Source organism: Bufo bufo, chromosome 1 (genome assembly GCF_905171765.1).
Source record: "Bufo bufo chromosome 1, aBufBuf1.1, whole genome shotgun sequence".
NCBI lineage: Eukaryota > Metazoa > Chordata > Amphibia > Anura > Bufonidae > Bufo > Bufo bufo.
Genome location: NC_053389.1, coordinates 584,388,692 through 584,402,346, shown reverse-complemented (window position 1 = coordinate 584,402,346; position 13,655 = coordinate 584,388,692). Strand labels below are relative to the sequence as shown.

Here is a 13,655-nt window from a genome sequence, read left to right as displayed (position 1 = left end):
TCCCTTTGAAGGGTCCAGGCTCTTTGGGGCTCAACTAGATGAATTTATTTCGGCCGCAACTGGGGGCAAGAGCACTCATCTACCTCAGCCCAGGACCAAGCGTCCCTTTCGGTCTCGGCCTTCAGGTTTCCGGGGCCAGTCCTTTCGTCGCTTCTCCACTGCCAGGACGCCGTCGTCCTCATCGGCAGGGGGGTCCCAGGACTCCCGCAAGAAGCCTTTCTTCAAGCCCCAGCCTTCTTGGCGGCCTCGGGCGCAGTCAGCCCGTCCTCCTGCTCCCAAGCAACCCTCCGCATGAAGGGGTGCCCCCACCCCTCGTGGTGGGGGGACGTCTGCTCTCCTTTCAACAAGTTTGGAGGGCTCACGTTCTGGACGCCTGGGCTCTGGAAGTGGTGACGTCCGGTCACAAGTTGGAGTTCGCGTCCAGTCCGCCGGAACGTTTTTTCCCTTCTCGCGTTCCGGGGGATCCGGCCAAGGCCTCGGATCTCTTTTTTGCGGTCTCCTCTCTTCTGGACCGTGGTGTCATTTCCCCCGTTCCCCCAGAAGAGCAAGGGACAGGTTTTTACTCAAACCTGTTCGTTGTTCCAAAGAAGGAGGGGTCAGTGCGTCCGATCTTGGATCTAAAACTTCTCAACAAGTTTCTACGGGTGCGGAAGTTTCACATGGAGTCCCTTCGCTCCGTTATTGCTTCTCTGAGTCCAGGAGAATTCCTCGCGTCTGTGGACATTCAAGACGCCTACTTGCACGTCCCTATTGCAGAGTCCCACCATCGTTTTCTGCGCTTTGCCATAGGGGGGCGTCATTACCAGTTCGTCGCCCTACCTTTTGGGTTGGCGACCGCCCCTCGGGTTTTTACGAAGATTCTGGCGCCTCTCATGGCGCTTCTTCGCACCAGGGGCATCTCTTTGTTACCATATCTAGACGACATCTTGATAAAAGCTCCGTCTCTTCCACAGGCCGAGGACAGCGTCCGAATCACCGTTCAAGCCCTGGAACGGTTCGGGTGGCTGATCAATCTTCCCAAGTCCTCTCTTCACCCCTCCCAGAGACTCTCGTTCCTGGGGATGATCTTGGACACCTCGATTTCTCGGGTGTTTCTTCCGGATTCCAAGGTTTCCCAGATTCGACTGGCAGTGGTGTTTCTTCTACGCTCTCCACGTCCCACCATTCGGGAGTGCATGCGGGTGCTGGGCCTTATGGTCTCCTCTTTCGAGGCGATTCCGTACGCCCAATTTCACACTCGTCCGCTACAGCAAATGATCCTTGCCCTCTGGAACAAGAGCCCTCGGGGTCTAGACACTCCTGTTCTTCTGTCCCGGCAAGTTCGAGCTTCTCTCCCTTGGTGGCAGTCTTCCCTCAACCTATCGTCAGGAAAGTCCTTCCTTCCGTTCTCCTGGACGGTAGTCACCACCGACGCCAGCCTCATCGGTTGGGGAGGTGTTCTCCGGAACCTCACAGTTCAGGGTATCTGGTCGACGGAGGAGTCCCGTCTCCCGATAAACGTCTTGGAACTAAGGGCGATTTTCCACTCCCTCTCCCACTGGACTCCTCTCCTTGCAACTCGCCCGGTGCGTGTTCAGTCGGACAATGCCACGGCTGTGGCTTATGTCAACCATCAGGGCGGGACCCGCAGTCGGGCAGTAATGCAGGAAGTAGCGAGGATCCTCTTATGGGCGGAGTCGCATGTTCCAGTATTGTCGGCAGTGTATATCCCGGGAGTCGACAATTGGACGGCGGATTTTCTGAGTCGCACCAGGGTGGATCCGGGAGAATGGTCTCTCCATCCGGAGGTTTTCGAGGACATCTGCAACCGATGGGGCCGTCCGGACGTAGATTTGATGGCTTCCCGGCTCAACCACAAGGTGCCGGTGTATCTAGCCCGCGCTCGAGACCCGCGGGCGGACGGGGTAGACGCGCTGGTAGCTCCATGGCAGCGGTTCGGCCTCCTTTACGTCTTCCCTCCGATTCCTCTGTTGCCGAAGGTGCTGCGCAAGATAGAGGCGGAGGGGATACCAACCATTCTCGTCGCCCCGGATTGGCCTCGCCGCGCCTGGTTCTCCAGCGTCGCTCGTATGTTGGTCGACGTTCCTTGGCCGCTACCCGACAGAGAGGATCTCCTGTCTCAGGGGCCACTCTTCCACCAGAATTCACGGCAGCTGCGTTTAACGGCGTGGCTGTTGAGACCTCCATCCTAAGGAAGAGAGGCTTCTCTGAGGCGGTGGTGAGAACCATGATCAGGGCTCGGAAGCCGGCTTCTTCACGGATCTATTATCGCACCTGGAAGGCCTTCCTGGTTTTTTGTGAGAAGTCGGGCTACCCGCCCCTACGTTTTTCTGTCCCAGTGGTGCTGTCCTTTCTCCAATCCGGCCTTGACATGGGTCTGTCGCTCAGTTCTTTGAAGGGTCAGGTTTCTGCTTTGGCTATCTTTTTTCAGAAGTCCATTGCCTTTTTGAGACCTGTGAAAACCTTCCTGCAGGGGGTGGCGCATTCTGTTCCCCCGTATGTGCCTCCCTTGCCCCCCTGGGATCTCAACTTGGTTCTGCGCGCCCTTCAGTCGGCGCCTTTTGAGCCTCTGAGGGAGATCTCTCTGGTTTTACTTACCTGGAAGGTGGTTTTTCTGGTGGCCATAACCTCCATCAGGCGAGTTTCGGAGCTGGCCGCACTTTCCTGGTCTTTCACCAGGATAAGGTGGTGCTCAGACCGGTGCCTTCTTTTTTGCCCAAGGTGGTTTCTCCCTTCCACCTTAACGAAGATCTTGTCCTGCCCTCTTTTTGTCCTTCTCCGGCGAACCCCAAGGAATGCGCTCTCCACTCTCTGGACGTCGTCAGGGCTCTGAAGGTGTACCTGGGGGCTACTGCCTCCTTCCGGCGTTCAGACTCTCTCTTTGTGATTCCTGAAGGGTCTCGTAAGGGCCTGGCGGCTTCCAAGGTCACCGTGGCGCGGTGGATCCGTTCCGCTATTGCTGCGGCCTATCGCGCTCGTGGCCAGGTTCCGCCGTCACGGATTACTGCTCACTCCACAAGGGCAGTGGGAGCTTCCTGGGCTAGACGCAATCGCGCATCCGTTTCCCAGTTGTGTAAGGCGGCCACTTGGTCGTCCTTACATACTTTCACAAAGTTTTATCAGCTACACTCTCTAGCCTCGGCTGATGCTATTTTTGGGCGCAGGGTATTGCAGGCTGTGGTTCCTGTTTAACTGCGGTACACTTATTCCAGGCGGTGTTGGGTTTGTTTCTTGTTCCCACCCCATGGACTGCTTTGGGACGTCCCATGGTCTGTGTCCCCCAATGGAATGAACGAGAAAAGGAGATTTTTGTGAAACTCACCTGTAAAATCTTTTTCTCGTCTTTTCCATTGGGGGACACAGCTCCCGCCCCTTTTTTTATGGTTTTCGCCTTATGGTGTGCGGTGTGATGGTTTCCATTGTGTTTTATTTCCGTTCTCCTTCTCCTACTGCTTTTGCAACGACTGAAGTTCTCCTGGAGGTGCCTGGGGGTATAGCCCGAGGAGGAGGAGCTTCTTTTTTTGCATAGTGTCCCTCCTAGTAATATCTCTAAGCTATACCCATGGTCTGTGTCCCCCAATGGAAAAGACGAGAAAAAGATTTTACAGGTGAGTTTCACAAAAATCTCCTTTTTTATATGGCTTATGACTCTTTACTTTGTAACTGTGTTCTAAATCAATGAAATGATTATCGTTACTTGACCATGTCTAGAATATAGTTACAGATATTCTGAAAAGTTTGCTGCATGCTACACTAGTAGCATAACTGATGAAGGATGACGACTATGTGCATTCATTTTCTGTGTCACATTTCTTCATGTACTACAGAGATTTATCTCCTCCGTTATAGCATCGGCCGAGACTCCTAGCGAGTTTAGTTCCCCAGGATTGTTACTATGGGCCAAACTCCTGTGTTTCGTTGTCACTAGTAAAACTGAATGTCTGTCATGGTGACAGTTCTTTTTAGCTGTAGCTAGCACATGATTGCCTGCACAGACAATGCCTTAGAGAATGACAACATTAAATCCATTGAAAGTAGTGAGAGCTTGATGTAAAAGTTCCACTGTAAAACTTCTACTTCATCTCTGAAACTTGACACTGGGGCGACAACGATATATGTAGACTATATCCGCTAAGGAATGATACACAAGTACAACCTCTCAGAGCTCAGCTTCTGGGGGTTAATTTTTTTTTTTAGCAACCTGTTTGTTATAGGATATTTTACCTTTACCAAGGAGAGTGAGGGGTAATGGTTAAGAAGACCCAACTGACCTGATGAGCACTGTAAATAATGACTTTTTACTAGAAAACATTTCCAAGGAGAATAGAGGAGCAGTTAAAGCGGTTATCTACTATTCCGCAGAAGTGACTGGAAGAGAGCCAGAGAGAAATCCAATTCCCTACTGGACCCCATAGATGAACTATAGTGCCAAGGGCAAGCATAAAGAATTTGATTTCTCCACACCTCGCGTTCTGTGGCTTCCCATTACTACTTACTAGAGGGGCGATTCTGTTGGTGAGAACACATTGGAGATTAATTGCACTCCCTTTTGTGCCAGCAGAATGCCATACAGGACCACATTTTTAAGAAAAAAGGATGGCGGCATTAGGATGAAAATGCACTGAAATATTTTTTTTATGACCATCAGAAATAGTATGGAGGATATACTTGGGTAATAGTAAATTTAGAGGCATTCCCTTCGCTTTCAGGGAAAGAATGCTTTTTATATGTACATGAGAAGTGGCAGGATCTTCCTCACGGCACATTCCTTTTTTTGTATTTTAATAGAATGCTGAAAATCATATCTCTAAAAAGGCATAGTAATATCTGCGTGAAAGAAACGTACCTTGCACTGTCAACATTACCAATAAGATATACGGTCAAAGGGAAGAACGATGGTAATTTTGTTTTTCATGTATGTCTGTTAGATAATGAATGTTCTATGATAGGAACAGGGGTCTGTTACACACTGGAAATAACTGGATTGTTATACTAGTTTCTTCTAAATTTATATTTTGAAAGCTATGAATATGTACAATAAACTTCTGATCCACAAGGTTGTATTCTTTTGCTTTTACTAAAAGACAAAAAAAAAAAAAGACCATTGTAAAGACATGCCATGACCCAGTGGTCGATAACATGTAGCACAAGCCACATAACATATGGATAACAGAATTTGGGCTGTGTTCTAATCGGCAGCCTGGAGAACTTAAAAATCATGTAAGATCTTATTCACAAGTCGGTGATTTCCATCAGTGATTGTGAGCCAAAACCAGTAGAGGCGACACAGATAAGGTATAATGGAAAGATCCGCCCATGTTTAGATGCACACCTGGTTTAGGCTCAAAGTAACGGATGGAAAACACTGACCAAACACTGACTGTGTGAATAAGGCCTTAGCTTGACAATACACCTAGCCGTCAGATCAATGCTTGTTCTGCTAACAGCTATTTCTCCTGTCTCCCCCAAAAACATGGGGATCACACAGCTGGAATCCAATGGCAGGTGTCTGAGTAGGGTTCAGATGACATTTACCCAAGGTGTATGGGCAACTTTAAACCTTTTAAGCCCCAGAAGTTTTTTACTTCCTGCTTTTCAGGGGCCATAACTTATTTTTTTTTCACATAGAAGTTTGAGGGCTTTTTTTTCCATTTAATATTGCATAGGATGTATTGGGGAGCTGGAGAAAAATAAAAACTGGGGTGATATTGGGAAAAAAAATAAAAAATTCCACAAATTTTATGGGTGCGGGAGTGGGTGCCATCTTTAAGGGGATTCTGCAGTTTTTTTAAACTGATGATCTATCATCTGATCAGCATCTGATTCGACACCCAGGACCCCTGCCGATCAGCTGTTTGAGAAGGCAGCGGTGCTGGCAGTAGCGCCGTGGCCTTCTCGTTGTTTACCGCAGGCCCAGTGACTCCACGACTAGTATCACTGGCCTTCGCTCGGCTAAGCTCCATTGAAGTGAACAGAGCTTAGCCGCGCCCAGGCCATTGATACTAGTGGTGACATCACTGGGCCTGCGGTAAACAGTGAGAAGGCTGCAGCACTACTGCCAGCACCGCTACCTTCTCAAACAGCTGATCAGCAGGGGTCCTTTAGTGTCGGACCCCCGCCGATCAGATGCTGATGATCTATCCAGAGGATAGATCAGTTTAAAAACTGCAGAACCCCTTTAAGGTCACTAGAGCAGTATATTATGGGCATATTACTGATCGGCATGAATAAAAGTGAACGCACATATGACAGATTTGTTGCAGAACCATCTGATTTGGGTTGTTTCAGCAACAGGAACACTGTTTAATGAAAACCTCATAGATGACAAATTGCAGGAACTGAAAGCCCATATAACACAAGGGCTAATATCTCAGCTACCTTTACTTTATTGAGTACCATCTAAGGTACTTTAATAGTAATTTTCTAATGATGCCAGTTAAGCAAAAGAGATTTGTACAAATCAAACAGAGGAGTCAATTTCTTTATAAATCAGGAAAGCACTGGAGAAATTCTGAAAATTATGTACATAGTTTATTTTGCACACAGGTTTGGTACAAGCTGGAACGAAATAATAGTGATTTATGAATTTGTTCAAAGTACAATACCAAGCATTATGACTAGAGATGAGTGAATTTTATATTTTGCAATTCGTTCACGCTTCATTTGATGGTAATAGCAGAATTGCGTTCTGGGTTCCGTTACCACGGACCATAACGCAATTCTACAACGGAATGTCTTTAGAGGCATTCCGTTATTCATTCTGTCATAATAGAAGTCTATGGGCTACAAAACGTATCTGTCCCGTTTCCGGTATGCAGGAGAGGACTCTCCTGCATAACGGAACCAGGACCTATTCGTCATGCAGGCCATAGACTTCTATTATGACGGAATGAATAACTGAATGCCTCTAAAAGCATTCCGTCGTAGAATTGCGTTTTGGTCCGTGGTAACGGAATCCATAACACAATTCTGCTTTTACCACCAAACGAAGATTGAACAACTTTCATAACATGAAATTCGCTCATCTCTAATTATGACTAAGTGATGAAACACAGTAGATCCATATGAATTAAGCGCAAGAACCTCAAGATTCACGGAAGATGGAACAGCATGATTTATATAATCGTCAGTCAGCACCATCTTACAGGATCAGAACAGACTTCAACTGGCACTTTACTTTCTTACAAGCCTCTCGACCTCTATAATTTCAACTCAGCTATATTTATAAAGTGTACTGTCCTCAGGCAGCCAGATTCAGTAATAATGAGCATGATTTATATCATTTGCAGAAACCAACTACATCACCGTGAAGTTCATGAACAGAACAACCCACAAAGTTCGCCTCAACTGAAAACTCACGCACTTTAAGGCTGGTTGAAAATTAGCATATGTAAATGTTTCCATACATTACTTAAAGGGTTATGTCCTCTGTCAGCAGAGTTTTACAGTTTATATATATAATCCATATAAATAGTTCAAAATACATTGTGATCATGGATCAGTGCTAGATAAGCTATGCAGTCTGTAGTATAGAATGCACAAATCTTCTGGTGGTCACTGGAAGCCCCTATACCTAAGTGTTCTACACTGAATTCCCCCAGCAACATACCAGTATTGTGTGTTCTCTATTTATCAGGATTTGTTGTGGACCAAACATTGCTAAATCCAGGGAGTGATTAGTAAGGAATGCTAGAGATGTCTGGAAATAAGACCATTACATGGTGGTTTACACAAACGTACTTTAGTATTGCATCATTTCTCTTTCTACATTTGCTGGGATCCCTAATTTTATACAGCTCCCTATTGCAGAGTTCTAGAACACAATGTTTCACCAACATTATTTTTGCATTTTAGGCTACTTTCACACTAGCTTTTCTATTTTCCGGTATTGAGATCCGTCACAGGATCTCAATACCGGAGGAAAATGCTTCTGTCTTGTCCCCATTCATTGTCATTGGGGACAAAACAGAACTGAACAGAACGGAATGCTCCAAAATGCATTCGGTTCCCGTACCGGACAGAAAACCGCAGAAAGATGCAGTTTTCTTTCAGTCACGAGATGCAGAGCAAAACCAGCATAACCCACAATGCAAGTCAATAGAAAACGGATCCGTCCCCCATTGACTTTGAATGGTGTTCATGACGTATCGTCTTGGCTATGTTAAAGATAATACAACCGGATCTGTTCATAACGGATGCAGATGGTCTTATGTTCAGTAAAGGAAGCGTTTTTGCTTATCCCTGCCAGATCCAGCAAAAACGCTAGTGTAAAAGTAGCCTTAAATGCGTTTCCGAAATGCTCAGCACCATTCCTGAAAGTTTCCTATTTCCAGGCATCAAACACAGATGACTTTTTGCTTTCCATTAATAAGGATGGGTACACACCACCACTGAATTTTCGTTCCTTCTTTTTTTTTTATGACAAATGAGAACAGAAAATGAAATGGTGATGTACCCCCAAATTTGACAGAATGGCGCTACCATCCATATATGTATTTATCTGCACTCAAATGTTGTCAGAGTTTGCAGTTGCTCTAAATATGGAAAATATCTTTTCTAGCATATTTTAGAATATTATGCACTCACAGTATGTTGTGCCTTCAGAAACTCTACAATTTATCCTAGTGTTTATCACAGTGCACAAAAGTAACAGCAGAAAGCCAAATACAGCTCTGCTACATCTAAACATGCTCACAGCTCCATACCATTTCTAACCTCACAATGTGCATGTGTTTTCACTCAGCAACTTGTGCACCAAATCTACTGTCTGGCAGTGCAAGCCTGTTCTATTCATGTACTGCATTCAGTTTGTAATAGTCTCAATTGGCTAGAAGCTAAATGGATTAGAAATATGGCGAATGCATGGAAACATTTAAATACTGTATTCCACCTGGATAACCTTCATCACTGCACATCAAAACATAAACTAAAGTCATGACCTGCACACAAGGTGAAACTGAGGTATAATGAACAAGAGAACAGACGAAAAGGTGTCAGTCATGGCCCATGCTGCCCTGAAATGCAGATTTTGGTATTTACCCAATACTTGAATGTGGATTTTTTTTCTGTATGTAGTCCTGTTTTTGCTGTATGCACTGGGTCTTTATCAATATGTAGCGCACCCCCATCAAAACACTATCTTTCAGGTCCAAATACACATCAAGAACAGATTAATGACCCTAAAAATATAGATCGAGAAGGAGAATATGACTTCTATTACATCTGCATACTCTGAAACATGGACCGTGTGTGATTTGGTCCATTTTTGTATTTAGTGTTAATATGGAGGAGATACACAGTGGTGTGAATAAGGACTAGACCAGAACGTCATTACTTGTTTTGCCATGGTTTTATGTCCACATTACATGACACTCATTAACAAGGGAATGCAATGGCCCCCCCGGACAATTCAAACTGTAATTGGAAAAGTTGGTAGCAAAATGAAAGCCAGTCTGGATTGTTTTGGCCTTGTAGATTTTTAAACATATAAAGGTCTAAGTAGTACACTACAAAATCTAAAGCTGTCCGTACACTTGCACATGCATGCTGGGCCAGGTAGGCATATGTTTTCCATGGGAAGAGAGGCTGGCTCCCTCAGAACAAATGATCGGGCATATCGAAACCAACACGCCTATAGCCCTGTCAGAGGAGCCTATGTACACATTAGATGGTTAGCTGACCCTGCAGAAAGCTCACAATCTAATGGCCAGCCTCTCTCTTCCTTCAGTGGGTGACACAGCGTCCCCTCTATGACAGAAATGCTCTTCTCTTAAGTAGCAGTCCAGAATATCCAAGACTCGTAGAAAACAATTACAAGATGCATCCCACAATGTATGAAAAAGGCTCCTACAAAACGTGGTCTTCACGTCGGCAGCAAAGCAATTATCTATGAAACACTTCTGTTCTGATACATTAGTATTTGAGTATAGGGTGGTCTTGAGATTTCCCATACTCTACCTTAAATTCTCACTTGCTTCTTAGCAACAAACTACACATTCGACTACTGCTAAGGAACAAGTGACAGGATTTCACATGGCAAGTCTAGAGCTATGCTTTAGGACAGGTGTACAAAAATGTCCTAGCATTTCCATTTGATCAGGGTGTTCTGGGGAGCCGCCTCACAATATTTCATTTCCTTCAGTGATCATAGACCATTGGTAAAGAACCTCTAAGTGTCATTACTCATCTACAGGCCATAACGTCACGTTTCATCGAAGCATGTGGCTTTAATACTTTTCATGCATGAATTCTAAGTAAATGGTGCAGACTACAAGCCTTGTTCAGACTATTTCAACAGCTTGCCCTTCCACTTTCTATCCCAAAACAAGAACTGGAAGGTTATGTGCTCAATATACATAGACTATGAATAAATAAGCACTATGGGGCAGAGTTATGAAAACTGTCTTGGTTGCCCATAGCCACCAATCACAGCACAGTTTTCATTTTCGAGAGCAGAAAATGAAATGAACGCTGCGCCGTGACTGCTTGCTATGGGGAAAAAACAAATCTCAAATCTTCCCCTGTGTTCTGCAACTCAAAGTATAACACAATGACTGCTGTTACATTTGGCTTATAACTCAGTTTCTTACAAGCTACTATCTTATATTCAAAGTAAAGGCTGTGAAAACTCAAAAACTAAAAAAGAAAATTATATTTATATTCACAATCTTTATACAGAAGATACAGTAGCTGTACAGGAGGTCTTCCTTCTTGTAATCCTCTTTGCGCTTATGCTTCATTTCCATGTTATTGTAACATACACCAAAGCCCCCTCATTCACCAAGAAAAATTATAACACAGGGGGCAATCCTCTTATTGTTAACGAAAATAACAAAGGCTAACACGTCACCCCTAAATAGAAATCTTTTAGGGAGAGGAAAAGTATTTAAATAAGGGAAGGAAAATAAGCGGCTACCTTATATTTAGGCATCTCAAAAACAGGGAGATGAAATCAAATGGAAACAATCGCTGGAAATAAATCCTCAAGCAGCAAGGAGACCCTAACGTTATAGAAATAGGATTTTTTTCATTACATAATGTTCACTCTGATGTGCACATGTTGTATTTCAACTTCAGTTCCAATTATACATATAGCAATTAACAGTTTTTGTTCAGCTCCTTTTTAGCGAGTTCTTCACAGTGTAATAAGATCAACCAAATTGCCTTTAGGTGGTGTCATACTGTCTGGGAAGAAGTTGACAAGTGTATCAAAAAGTTGTGTTCTCCGAGCGTATGTGTGGTCAACATCCGAGAAGCCTGCGCATAAAAAAAAATAAAAAATCAGCGTACTCAAACAAATTAGAAGAATTTTATCATTGCACAAAATGTATCATAAGACATGTTGATCAGATGTATTCCTCCAGGAAAAAATAGGAAAAGGATGATTTTAGAGACCTGTCACCATAAAATGCAGCACAATCTGCAGGCAGCATGTTATAGAGCAGATTGATATATAGTTTTGTGGGAAAAGATTCCGTAAACGAAAGCATCTCATCTGTGACTGATGACACGCTCTGTGTAAAGACCGGTTTACACAGGACCAATGGAGCAGGCGATTGTCAGGAACAATGTTTTCCTTCCCGACAACTGCCTGCTCGTCAGTGGAGGTGCAGCAATCCTTTTCACTATATGGGGATGAGCAATCGTGTCCACATGAAAGATTATGTCACCCAATGAACAAGTAATCTGCAGCACATTTACGTGGGCAGATTATCAGGGATGAGTGTTCATCCTCGATAACCTGCCCGACAATCAAGCCATGTAAATCCATCTTAAAGGCAGCTATCAATTACTGATAAAGATGACCCCATGGACAACTGAACTCAGAAAAAGAAGAGATTTAAATGTATAAATTACAAGTATGGCTGAATTTCAATTGCTCAGCTCTTTCTGCTCTAGAACGCTACCTGCAGAGTGCACTGCATTTCATGATGACAAACTCTCCTTAATGGGGCTCTTTACCTTTTTCTTACTGATTATTTATCCTTTGGATAGGTCATCAGCATCTGATTGACGGTGGTCTGACACCTAGGACACCTGCCGATCAGCTGGTTAAGACGACCGTTGCGCTCTGAGATTCCCGCAGGCCAGTGATATCACGACTATGTTAGGACATCAATGGCCTGCGAGCCCCTCTGCCTTCTCAAACAGCTGATCAGCGGGTGTCCCGGGTGTTGGACCGCCCCTGATCAGATGCTGATGACCTATCCAACCAATATATCATTGGTATAGAAAACCCCTCAGAACCTCAGCTTTACATTTCATATATAAAATAATCTAAAGTTAAAAACACCTTTTTAATAAACTTTTAATATGGCCACCGAAGGCTGGTGCTTTTAGCTATAGTATGCAAGCATGGCCACTACTGAATTGCAGGGTGGTCATAACCATGGAAACAAGGAGTCTATAATGTGATAAAAAAATGAGGCAATATGGACAATCACAATACATTAGTAAGTGCCTTGTATAGCCTGCTGAAGTAAAACAACCCCTTTAAGCCAAAGCCAGGAGTAGATTCGAAACACAAAAAAGGTTAGGCTACACTGGTGGTAATACCACAAAAATTATTGGGATCGCAGCACGAGTCACAAAAAAATCTGACTCCATTTCTATGGGTATAGAAAGGACCGGCACTCGCTTTAATTGTAAATTTCAAGTGATTTTAATGGTCACATACATGTGGTAAGTGACGCGTTGCGGCTACTATGAGCCTTTGTCAAACATGTTTGACAAAGGCTCATAGTAGCCGAAACGCGTCACTTACCACATGTATGTGATCATTAAAATCACTTGAAATTTACAACTAAAGCGAGTGCCGGTCCTTTCTATACCAGTATCTGCGGACCTTTCCTGGACACGCGCACCGCATCGCTGACAGCGGAGTGCCGCCTGTATCTTTCTTGGATCCATTTCTATGGGTTCACCGCTACTCTGATCTTGCCTGCGACCAGTGTCGCCATGTAGCCCTAGATTAGGCATCCTAAAAAACTGCGGCCCTCCAGCTGTTGCAAAACTACAACTCCCAGCATGCCCGAACAGCCTACAGCAGGGCATTGTGAGAGTTGTAGTTTTACAACAGCTGGAGGGCCGCAGTTTGAGGATGCCTGCCCTAGATTAATGGAAACATTTATACTCCATTTCTTGCATCCACCCCTGAATTTGGCTTAAGAAAAACTAGGTGTAAAAAAATGCCTCAAAGATAAATGCCTCCATTTTGTAATCTAATCTCTAATTTTTGTTTAAAAAGAGGAACTACGGGAACATTTTTTTATCATTTGATGTGTTCGGAAATTAAATCTGGTAACTACTTGTGCTGTTAATTTTATTTCTTAGGGTACTTTCACACTAGCGTTATTCTTTTCAGTCATTGAGTTCCGTCCTAGGGGCTCTATACCGGAAAAGAACTGATCAGTTTTATCCTAATGCATTCTGAATTGAGAGCAATCCGTTCAGTATGTATCAGGATGTCGTCAGTTCAGTCTTTTTGACTTTTCAGGACGGAGATAATACCGCAGCATGCTGCGGTTTTATCTCCGTCCAAAATCCCGGAACACTTGCTGGCATTTTTTCCCATTGACATACATTAATGCCGGATCCAGCCCAGAGTGTTCCGGCATTGCGATCTGCGCATGATCAGACCGCAAAAAATGTGAAAA

At 44.3% G+C, this 13,655-nt stretch overlaps 1 protein-coding gene across 2 annotated transcripts in view; it reads right to left on the bottom strand.

Moving 5' to 3' along the window:
* Positions 1 to 9,095: 9,095 nt before the first annotated feature.
* MKLN1 (muskelin 1) overlaps positions 9,096 to 13,655 on the bottom strand; it is a 64,473-nt gene continuing 59,913 nt past the window's right edge. For both annotated transcript variants that reach the window (XM_040413389.1, XM_040413391.1), the window contains one exon: positions 9,096 to 11,256. In XM_040413389.1, the coding sequence (XP_040269323.1) occupies positions 11,135 to 11,256 (122 nt within the window). In that variant the 3' untranslated portion in view covers positions 9,096 to 11,134. The remainder of the gene's footprint in view (positions 11,257 to 13,655) is intronic.